Raw genomic sequence first — 12,345 nt, forward strand, 5'->3', positions numbered from 1 at the left:
TATATATATATATATATATTTAGTTCACTTTTTGAGTATGGATGAATGGATAATATATCATAAGACCACAAAGATGCTCCTACATTTGATCTTAAGTTCATCAAATGCCAAAGAGACTACAAATCTATGAAAATGAAAAAGGTGGTGAAGCGATCAAAAGAGACTTTGATCACATTCGAAGCAGTCCCCTCGTGCAATTCTAGACAATAATTTTGACACAACGATGGATGTCTCATTAGTGTGTCCAACTTGTGTGGCTCTGAGGTTTATTAAGAAGTTTCCGCCAATAGATTTGGCTTTGACCAACTTTTGAGGGCCTTGTTAGTTATATTAACCTTCGCAATATCATGTCATCATTAAATAGGAATCCATAGGATGAATTAAGCTTGCAAGACTTATGGAAATTGGAAAAATGTCCTAACTTATTTGATAGAGCTCATCTCAGAAGTAGGTTATGTGGATCAATGATGTCCGTTTATTAATTTAATAGAAGTCATGTATTCAATCATTGAACTAAAGCCATGTTATTTAGTGAAGCCTTTTCATTAGTGGCCCGGGTTCAAGTTATATACTACTGATTCTCTTAATTAAAGAGAAGTCATGTCTTACACATGATTTTATGTTAATTTTATTGGAATCTGCACAGAGGTAGCTATTTAGACCCTTTGAGGAAGAGACTTGCTCACTACCCATTATGGATCCTATCACAAAGAGGTGAGTCTAACTTCTTGTACTTGACCTTATGCTATCAGATAAATGAGTTTCATAATGCTTGAACATTGACAGACCTCCACATCTAGAGATGGAATATTATAATAATGGTTATGAGTTCTTGCCAAACTTTGAGGATGGCAGCAAATTACTGGTATGATATTTCAATGTTAAGGGCAAAGTTTTTAATAACCCTTTGAGTCTTAAAATTAAATACAATGTAATTCGATGAGGTTGACCTCGTCTCTTTAATGTTTCCTTCTTACTTTAATTATTTTGTCATGTTTGTGAATGCAAATGAATACATTATTGCTCTTGCAGTTAATCGTATTATGTTTAGGCATGGTGTTGTATACTCATAAGGTTGTCAAATTTGTTGATTGCTGGTGTGAGTGCATCTTGGTGAGTTCCTTGTGTGTTGCTCGTAGCGAGTTCATGGTCTAAAAGTTTTTTGGCCAAGTTTGTCTCTACATCAGAAATATCTATATGTATGAATAGTCTCTTTAGAAATTATATTTTAATAAAGCTTGAATGCTAACCAGGTCATCAAAACTTTCTATAGATTGCTTCCCACATATGCTTCCTTTTTTAAAAAGATATAGAGTAAAAGGTTTTGCCAGGTAAAGAATGTCATTCACCTTTAGTGCTTTCAATTCTTGCAAGCTATTCTCTATAGGGGCTTCATGAGCTTCTCTTCTAAGAACTTGTGCTTTAATTTCTTTTTTGCTCATATATAAGGAATAATCTCATAACTTGTGAATTTGATTTTGTATTTATTTATACTTTTTCTCAGTTGTTTATTTTATTGATTTGATGTTGAAATTGCCTTATATGATGAGTTCCTAAAGTGTTATCAATGAATTCTATTTTTCAATAAAAAATGTTGACTCTCTTTTGCAATTGGATTCCTTATTTCCTATTGATGTAACTCGGTATAAAAGAATCCAAATAATTTATTAAGTTTGGACTATCCTTCGCTTGGAGATTGTAACCTCCTGGAAGGAGAAGTCGACATAACTATTAAACTTTATGGTTAAGATTTTATGATCTTCAATTCCCTGATTAATTATCTTCTTTCTATATTTGGTCGATTTATATTTGGGAAATCATTTCTTCAAAGTCATCCATTGTGTTCGCTATTAAGTCGAGTAAGGTTTAATGGTTAGATGACTTTCCTTGAACTCTAAATGAACCTAGTTATAAGGAGTGAGTTCCCTGAGTTATAAATGAGAAAAAATCTCTAAGTGCTATTAACAAACTTGTAATAAATGGCAAGCAATGTATCCATTCTTAATTTTATATGTTTATAAATTGATTTAGTTACACTAAGTTAATAATAAAAAAAAGAAATATAAATGCAAGTTAACCACTAATATAAGAAATGAAAAGAAGAAGACAAGTTTTGAAATAAATATCACAAAATATAGAGAAGAAGAGAGATTTTGAAAAATTCTCTATTATCATATGAAAACGGGGTACTTTGTTAGGCAACTTGCCTATGTGAGTGCTCAAATGTTGTCAGCAATGATGTCATTTCTCCAACAATTTAAGAAAATTCTCCTATGATAGGAATATTTTATATAAATGTTGTTATTAAAAATTATTATCATAGATTGATACTTTGATGCAACTGAGTTCCCTAAAAAGATCCGTCAGATAATTTATTTTCCTTAGATATTTTTAAAATAATAAATATAGTATGTGACTTTGCTAAGTGATTTATGTCCTTCTACATCCGAGCCTCTAGCTCTCCTACATACTTTTTCATCAGTGCTTCTTGAGTTACTCCTATAAGAGTTTTTGCGCGGGGCTTTCATCATTCACTTTAGGAGTAGTTAGTTTCTTAAGTTAGTACACTACTATATAGCCTATTAAAAATAATAAAGAGAAAAGTTTTCTAAAAGAACTAGTCATGAATAACATATTTTTTTGTTATGAATTATAAAGTGGTAATTTTAAGGGTGAACACATATGGACAAGTTCCCCAAGCCTTAAAGATAAATAATTTTCATAAAGCAAAATTACTGATATAAAAGTTTGACATTTTATATGATAATTTTGTTTTTATTGTTAATTGGCTTTGCTTTTTGTACTCTTCATAATTGTGACATGCTATGCAATCACCTCATCTTTTAGGATGTCATAATTCGATTTATTTATGAATGCCCACCACCAAGAGAAGAGCTAAAATGATAAAGAGGGAATGAGTAAGATGAGAGAAAAATCTCTTTTTTTGTTGAAGAAGAATGGAGAAAAAAGAATTATACAATATTTAGGGATCCCCTATTTCTCCTTTTTTTTTAAAGTAATGTTCCTCTATTATAGAGGAGCTTTTCAAACATTAAAAATAACTACTCTTAGTACACAAATCTTGAATGATCTGTGATATTTCATTTCGCTTGCTCCTACAACTATGGGTTTAAGATGAGGAAAGTATAGATCTCAGATACTAGCTTTTAGAACATGAAACTATGATTTTATTGCATCAATAGATAATTTTATTGTACAAAATTTTAATAAAAATTATAACTAATTACGAGAACAACTCTGATAATTTCTTCTTAATATTTGAAAGAGTCTAAACTATTTTTTTTTTTCTAATAAAAGAGGGATATTTCCTTAAATTTTGGAAGTATAACAAACTTCACTAGATTCTAGCTGGCTACCTTCTAATAGAAAGATTGAACAATTTTGTAGCCTAAAATTTAGGAATAAATAAGAGCGTCAAATCTGGATTAGATTCTATCCTAATGTACCAACCTTTTAGGTTGGTTGTCATAACTATTAGGACGATTGAATGGATCCTTCTTTTGACTTTAACATTATAATTAAAATTATTGGCACCATATTTTGGCATATACTTCCAATAACATTCGTCACGTCACTTCTTTGTCAATCTACTAGTTAAATTGGTTTCCAAGCTAGCTATTCTTCTTGAATGAGTTGATCCCTTGGATAACAAGAAACTTAGTCCCTTTGGTAAGTGGGCGGGCATTCTCAACTTAGTTTCATACTCATGATCGGGCTTTTGCGCATAACTCGTTGATTGCCAATCTAGCCAATATTGCAAGTTATCTAGCCTTTCATCTTGAATTCATACAAGATATCTGGTATTTAATTGTTCAGATTCCTTAATTTGCCAGTTCAGTGAACTCGATAGTTTGTTTTAGGGGTGTATGTTTAGTTTGGCTTGACAAGCTAACTGGTTCCTAACCCTAGGTTTGGTTCGACGACATTAGGCTATGTATATTTTATGCTTGGTAGCTGGTGTTTGGTTGAGAAACTTGACAATATGTCATATTTTGACTCAACAAACTATAAGTCTACCTTCTAATCTTTAGCTCTGTCATATAAATCAGAATATTTCAAACATATTTAAGGAAAACACAATATAACATAATTAATTAGTTTTAAGTTCAGTGGATTCGTCATATCGAGACACTAGATTTGAATATGAACTTGCCATGTTTAGAGATAACTCAGTCTCCCAAAATATGTTCTAAAGTTTTTCTTTATGCTTCAAGTGCATGATCTTGACTCACTTGAGCTCATATCAGATCATTTTTTATGTCATTTGGTTCTCATTGAGAAACTTTTTTTTATCATAAATTAAAGCGCAGATATTTCTAAATTTGAATATTGAAACTTCTGATCCAAATGTCCATCAAGATTTATAGGAATTAATTTGTTTTTTTATGGAGGTATCAAACAACTTTTTTTTACTAGATTTATAAAGATTTTGTAGTAAAAAAATTATTTTTGAAAATCATAAACTGTGAATTTTGATGCGTATAAAGAAAATTATTATTTTTAAAATATTTATAAAAATCATAATAATTTTTAAATAAGTTTATTAAAAAAATTGCATCTCCTCAAAATTTTCCTAATTTTATTAAAATAAAATAAAATCTGATCCGGCCCTTCACCTTCATCATGACAAAGATCTGGCCGTTCGCTGTGAGCCGGTTAGTATATTGTCTAGAAACCTAGAGAGCATTCGCAGCGCCGCCTGTTGCAGCTATTCGATCATTCGGCTATCCTCCGCTTCTCCACTTCTCCGCTTCTAGGGTTGCCTGCTGCTATTCGATTCTTTGGTATTCTGCTTCTTTTTCCCACGAGATAGTTCTCTTGTTTTTCAGATGAATGCATTGCTTTTGCGGTTTTTATGCTTTATTTTTTGCGTGTTCTTTTGTTCAGAAATGGCGGTTCCGCTGCTCACTAGGAAGATCGTCAAGAAGCGCGTGAAGAAGTTTAAGAGGCCCCAGAGCGATCGCAAGATCTGCGTGAAGGTGAAATTATTATTATCCTTGCTTAGTCTGTTTAGCTTGAACAAGTTTATTTACTGCTGTTCACTTTGAAAAATTTTGAAGAAATTAGAGCAATAACGGAACTTAGATGATTTATTAGTGGATGGGTATAGGGTTTCTTGTTATATCTTTGGAAAACCATTTTGGCTCATATGCAGCATATTAGGTTTGTTGTTCTGATTTATATATTCCAGCTCAAGAGGTATTTTGCAGATTTTTCTGTTACTATTTTGATCATGTGTCTTAATAACATGTTGATGAGCCTAAATGATAAAGAATCGAATTCACTTCATTCTAAACTTTATTTAATGCATTCTTCAAGTAAATGCTGAAAGGGTTTGCTTCTGATTTCTATACAAAATTTGATGCTATATAATGAATAATATACTGATCTGTTGAATTTTAGTTAGGATACAGTCGTTTGTAATATTCTATCTATGCACGTTTTAAGGAAAGCAGTGCACCAGGGTTCATTTTAGCACACCAGGGTTCATTTCAAAAGGCGTTTAAGATGCCATGTTTGTCTATCTACTTTTTTTTTTTTAAATGCTGATATTGATTATATTTAGAAAATAGGCAATGTATTTCTTGGAATAACCTTTTTATATACTTTTAAGATGGGATTCACTAGATATGCTGGATAGTATAAACATATGTAGTAATGACCTTTGGTCATTTTTTGTTTAATATGTTACTTATAAATATATGTCTAGAGATCTATAAAAGAATTAATCAGGGATAATAGATGTTTGTTGATTTTGAAATGATATGAGCATCTACATGTTTGATGATTTTCTCAGATTTAATTTTATTGATCTTTGTGATGATCGTCATTGTTGTAATTTTTATCCTCACTATAAAATTAATTTTATAAAGTTGTAGTCTTTATTTATGCTTGTTCAGTGCCACATGAGGTGTCAAGATAATTTTGGCCATATTTTTTACTTCTTTTTAATCCATGTTGTCTTATCTCTGCCTTTTTTTTTGTCTTATGTCAACATTAATTTTAGGCGCTCATAGTATTGGCTCATCATCAGTTTTTGTCTTATCATGCTGACATTCCCAATCTTTTTTTTTTACAGTATTTGTTGTTCCCATCAATAGTTTGATGTAATTATTCCTTAGTTTATCCTTCCTAATTTTGCTAATTTACATCCATCTTAACTTTCTCAAGTCTTTCAAGATGAACTTGTTTATCTATGATTATTTTTTCCCCGATTTTGGGATTTATACAAAATAGTTGGCATAATTACAATGATCAGACACCTTCTTGCTAGTAGGTATTTATTGATTTTGAAGTGATATGAAATCTATCAATTTATTGATATTTTTAGATTTAGCTCTATTGATCGTGATGATCATCACAATCACAAGTTATGATTCTTATCTCAACTATACAATCAATTTTACAAATCTTTACTCCATTTCTCTTTGTTTAATGACCACATAAGGTGTGAAAACTATTTTGGATAGTTTTTGTTCACAATTTTTTTAATCAAAGTTGCTTTTTGCGTACTTCCACATCAATTTTATCCGCCCATAATAGTTTTACTTATTTTCAATAATTGTTGCTCCCATCCCTTTTCGGATGTAATCATCCCTCGGTACAGACTTCTTAGTTTTGGTATATATCTACCTTAATTTTCTTAGCTCTTTCATGATTAACCTGTTTATCACTAATTTATTTGTTTCTCGATACGTGTATTCATGCATTATAGTTGACTTAATTATGGTTTTATAAATTTACTTACGAGTTCATGATTTGTTTCTCATAGCATTGTACCCTCGAAGTACTTGATTTTGACTACCTATGTTTTAACCCTTGAAGTTTTGTTTTGTTCATATTTCTGTTGTTGATTTGGTTTTGTTAAACAAAAGAAATATGTATTTTTAGTGATCTGTTATATACATCCACAGTTTAAGTTATAATATTAGTATCTATTGTTTTTTTAAATATTTATTATACATTTTTGCTAATTTTGAAATGATAGGAAGGAAAAAAAATAAATTGCCACTGTAGATTTACGTTGTGTTGATCTTAAGGATCATTAGCGTCATGCTTATCCCACTTCTATGTGGTTACTGAAATTCTTATTTTTTAAGCTTCATGAAATATTTTTCACCATTTCTTTTTGATTAGTGCCATGTATAATGGTAGAACTATTTTGCATGAATTTTTTACATAATTTCCAAGTTTCTATGCTACCCTTGGTCTATCTTTTTTTACCCCTTAATATCAACATTAATTTAATCCATTCATTTTATTAGTTTTCTTTGGTACTCTTACTTTTGCTGTTTATTAATGTATCACAAAGTCTATTTTCTAAACCTTGTTCTCATTAATATCAACTCTCACCATCTTTCCAATGTAATCATTCCATCAACTTATCATTAATTATGCTATATATTCGTTGTAACTCTCATTTATATCAGACTTAGCTTATCTATTGATTTCTTTTGCGTTGCACAACACTTATGTCTCTGCAATATAATTCAATTAATTGTAATTTTATAATTTTTTTTGTTGCCCAACTTTTAGATTTTTGCAATATAATTCATTAATTGTAATTTTCTAAAATTTGTCCTATTATATTTTTATTATATTGACATATAAGTCTTATAATAAATATCTTTTTATTATAGTACTTCTGAAAGAAAATCTATTTTATACATCCAATTTTATCATTAGAAGCTATATCCTCACTCTTTGGATTTGGTTTGTATGAGTGAGAGAATATGATGGACTTCCCCATATAGCAAAACATTATAAAATCATTAGCATATGCTAAATGTGAGATAAATTCACTGCCCTTGGCATTATACCTTCAAGTTTGATTGCAACTAAGGTGATGTTTCATCAGCCTTGAAAGTAATCGATAGCAAGTATGATGATTGTATAAGATAAAGGATTTTCTTGCCTTAAGCCTCTTCCAGCCTTGAAATAACAATGAGACTCCACATTGATTACAGTTGAATAATAATTGTTTTCAAGGAAGATTTTTATCAGCATGCAGAAATAATATGGAAAACCTTTAGCCCTAAACATTTCCAAAATAAACTCCCAACTAATTGTATCATTTGCTTTTTTTGATGTCAAGTTTCAGCACACCATTTCCTCCTCTGTAAGGCTTATCTAAATTCAGTGATAATTCATGAGCAATAAGAATGTTCTCAATGATGTTTCTCCTAGTAATTAAGGCAGACTGTTGGGGAATTATAACTTGGTTAAGCAGAAATTGGAGTCTTTTAATTGTTATTTTACTCATGATTTTGGATATGGTAGAAGTGAGACTAAGTGTTCTGAAATTCTCCCAACTGACCTTACAGTTGTCCTTACGTATTACTATAATAGATGAGCTACAAAAATACTTGGGTGCTGCCATCCCTCTGGAATACATTAAATAGATGCAATTAACCGTGGTTTAATGACCTCCCATGCATGTAAGTAGAAGGATGAAGAAAATCCATTAGGGCCAGTCACTTTATTAGGATTTTTATCGTTTATTTATTCTCAGATCTTATTCTCCATGGGGGTTGAACACCGATGATTGTAACTGCCAAGAGCTACCAGTTTTGGAACCAAGACATGCTGGAACAGATCCAACTGTACATCAGACTAATTGTATAAATTCTGAAAATATTTGAGTGCATTGTACTATCTGCTGAAGAGGGTGAAGTCAAGCATAACCTGCCTCATTTATCTTATACAAGCATGAAAATTTTTTGTATTTCTGTCTCCCTCCACAAAGCCAAGAAAATTAGTCTTATGTTTGTAATAACTTATCTCATTATGTACGACATCATTAAGGGAATTCTGTGCTTCAATCAGAGTTTGTTCCCGAGTAAGACCCATGCAACAAGTAACCTCCAAATGTAGGAATTAGTAATTATCAGCCAAAAGCTTGACTTGAAAATTTTTCTTCCACATAAACCAAATTTTTGCATTACAGTTAACTAGGTAATTGTATTTTCCCATTCTTCTAATAGTTTTGGAGGTGTTTTCTAAATTTATCATAGGTTCCAAAAGATCTATGCATTTCAAATTATGAGTTTTCCACATGTTATATTACTCTATTAGACGCATTTAATTTTCTAATGCCTCTAACATTCCATATTAGGAAGTTAAACATCATAAGAAGACCTGGACCCTCTAGTTTTCCCAAGGCCCCCCCATCATCAATGTTAGCCAGAATACCAGCATGTGAAGTTCCCTCATACTGTAAAACAGCATCGGGATCTTGATGGCTCAGTTCTCGACGACTTTTCTCTTTCTTCCTTCCAGTTTTCCGCACTTGCCATTCCTCCTAAATGATTTTTCTAATCCCGTCCAACTCTGCTGTAGTAATTAGAACATCTTGTATTTGTTCTAATTCTACATCATGACCATCCTGTAAGCTTAAATTGTTTGGAAGTGGAGCCCCACTGTCAGCTAAGCTAAGGCATTGTGTAGCAAACTGATTTTCTTCACCTACAACAGCTATTTCATTAATAGCAGCAACATCATTTTGTTGTACAAGGTCCCCCTTGCCCCCGCCTGTCTCTTCTGCCAAAACATTTTTAATCTGTCCTTTATTAGTAGCATTTCCCAACTCATTGCTGGACCTGAGCTCAGGATGAAGATTGAAGCAGTTGTCAGTAGTATGTCAAAAAATTTTGCATTCAGTGCAATATTTGGATTTGTATTCAAATTCTATTTTCTACCAATATCCAGTATGTTGTGGCCCAACAAAATTTCTTCAGGTAATTGTAAGGTAATGTCTCTTTCCACTAAGACCCTTACCGCATATGGTCTGGACATGTTGTGTAAGTAGCCAGGTCTTCCTTCAGGGGTTTATCAAATATAGCTGCAATAGAGTGCAAAACCTGTTGGTTGTAGTAATGAAGACTCAAACCAGGGAGAGTAATCCATAAGGGAATAATAGGAAGCTCAGTAGATGGGAGAGTAATCCATACTATACCTGCTGTTGTAGATTTTAAATTTGGTTTCTATTTTTTATGATTTTTTTATAAAATTTTTAATATGTGATGTTATATCAGATTAGTAGATCATTTTTCTTAGAAGTGTATTTATTGTATTAATACGCTTCTTAGTTATTTATTGGTCTACTTCTTGCATCAATAGTGTCGTTTTAATCTATCTAAGCTCCAAGCTCTAAGCCCTTGTGCCTTAATATATTTTAACTTTGTAAAATTTTTTATTGCAATATATTTACTTCTATTTCAAATTTGCGTAATAACATCAATCCACATATGCATATCTATTTCAAAATAAATTTACATCCAAATTCATGATAAGTGTGGATTTGGTGGTATTGCGTAATACCATCAATCCGCATATAATATTCGCACCTGATTTTCAGTGCTTTGGTTGTAATAACTCAAATTTTAATCAGATGTTTCTAGTTGTATAAAGGTTAAAAATTTTGAATAGATGATGTATTTATTAATAATATGCTCATTTTAACAGCCAAATTGGAGGCGGCCTAAAGGTATCGACTCCCGTGTGAGGAGAAAGTTCAAGGGATGCACTTTGATGCCCAACATCGGCTACGGCTCTGACAAGAAAACCCGCCATTATTTGCCCAACAAGTTCAAGAAATTTTTAGTTCACAATGTTTCCGAGCTAGAGTTGCTCATGATGCACAACAGGTTAGAGCTAGACTCTCTAAATTAAGTCAAAAAAAAAAAAAAAAACTTGATATTTAATTATTGGAAGATTTACATGCATACCATTTAATTCATATGTATTTACATAGCTAACACCTAAACATCAATTTTAACATGTATACCGCCATTTTTATGCATGACAAGTGTATTTAAAAGTTGGAAGACTTGGATTTTTATGCGATATAAAGATTTGGGTGGTATAATGCAAGAAGCAAAGTTTAGGTGTTAGCATGTCAATGCATCGGAATTGGGTGGCATCTGTGTAAATGTCACTTTATTATTTGTAGGTGCATTTTATATACATGCCACACAATTATTTATTTACATATATAACACCAAAATATTCATATTTACAAGCGTATTTTTCGCATCTTTAACATCGCATCAAAAATATCCACCATACTGTCTTTTTGAAAAGTAAACTACACCCTTTCGTGCAAGAGTGTAAATATCAAACTTTGGGGTTTCGATATGTGTAAATTTCTCTTATTTATATTGCTCTTTTTAATTCATGTATGTTGTCAGGACCTACTGTGCGGAGATTGCACACAATGTTTCAACCAGGAAACGAAAGGATATTGTGGAGCGAGCAGCACAGCTTGATATTGTGGTCACCAACAAGCTTGCCAGGCTACGCAGCCAGGAAGATGAGTAGTGTGATTCAGCCTTTGCTTTCCTCATCTTTTTTCCCCTTATTGTTATATGTTGAATTGTTTTCTTCCATGGCAGTAAGTTTGTTTTCTTTAATAGCTGTATTTGTACTTTTGAATTTTATATTCTGTTGAGCCTGAATTGTTTTGAATTATTATATGTTTTTTTTTGCCTGATTTGTCCAACTAAAATCAATATTTAGATTAAAAACCTTTGCTTTGGTCTGCTTGAATTTAAAAATGTGGCATTTTAGGCTGTTTTTATATGTTTGATATTCAGATACATAAAAAATTGATGTGATTGGTAGCTTCTTATGGGCTTCTGTGTGAGTTTTAAGTCAAATTGTCTGCGTACATAAATGAGTCGAAGGTATTCAAATCTACTTATTTAACAATTGAGCAATTGTTCAATTACTTAATCAAATGAATATGAATGAATCCTTATTGAGCCAGAATGATAAGTAGATCGGGTTCATTTACAGAACACATAACTGGTGATAAGAAATGATGGCATTGGCCGGAATTCCTCTAAAAGCTTCTTGTTGTTGTTGTAGATGCGCAAATGTGAAATGTATTGTTATTGTTTATCTTTTTAGAAAGCTTATCCATATTACTTAGAATATATTTTAAAAAAAAATATTTTTTTTTGATGATTTTATAACCTTAAAATAAAAATTGTTGCCTCTACGGACACAGTGCTAGATATTTTGAGAATTAAAAATTGATAGAAGGTTAATAACAGTCACGAAAATAAGAGGAATTAGTCATTTGAGTTTTTATGAGTTGAAAGTTATAATGCAAGTGGAATACGTAAAAACAAAAAAATTTAAAAAGAAGAATGGCTGAAGGTTATTATACGAGTCACGATCATCTCTCATGCTTCAAAGAATTAGAGTACCATACCCTATACTCGGGGGGAATCAAACCTAAGATCAGATGAGATATATAACTGACAAGTAGATTACTAATCAACTGATCTGAGCACGCTGCACATACAATATATATATATA

The 12,345-nt window shown here is 31.5% G+C and overlaps 1 protein-coding gene across 2 annotated transcripts; it reads left to right on the forward strand.

Annotated features, from left to right (window-relative positions):
• Positions 1–4,694: 4,694 nt before the first annotated feature.
• On the forward strand, positions 4,695–11,485 carry LOC110030883 (60S ribosomal protein L32-1). Of its 2 annotated transcripts, none has more exons than XM_020733843.1 (4): positions 4,695–4,805; positions 4,909–5,000; positions 10,486–10,667; positions 11,211–11,485. In XM_020733843.1, exons 2-4 carry the CDS (start codon positions 4,911–4,913, stop codon positions 11,338–11,340), a joined length of 402 nt encoding a protein of 133 aa, XP_020589502.1. In that variant the 5' UTR covers positions 4,695–4,805; positions 4,909–4,910; the 3' UTR covers positions 11,341–11,485. The 2 variants fall into 2 exon arrangements, with proteins under 2 accessions (XP_020589502.1, XP_020589503.1); XM_020733844.1 differs by having other exon boundaries at positions 4,709–4,830.
• The last annotated feature ends 860 nt before the right edge of the window (positions 11,486–12,345 follow it).

The sequence above is a fragment of the Phalaenopsis equestris genome, unplaced genomic scaffold (genome assembly GCF_001263595.1).
Source record: "Phalaenopsis equestris unplaced genomic scaffold, ASM126359v1 Scaffold000761, whole genome shotgun sequence".
In the NCBI taxonomy this organism is placed as follows: Eukaryota; Viridiplantae; Streptophyta; class Magnoliopsida; order Asparagales; family Orchidaceae; genus Phalaenopsis; species Phalaenopsis equestris.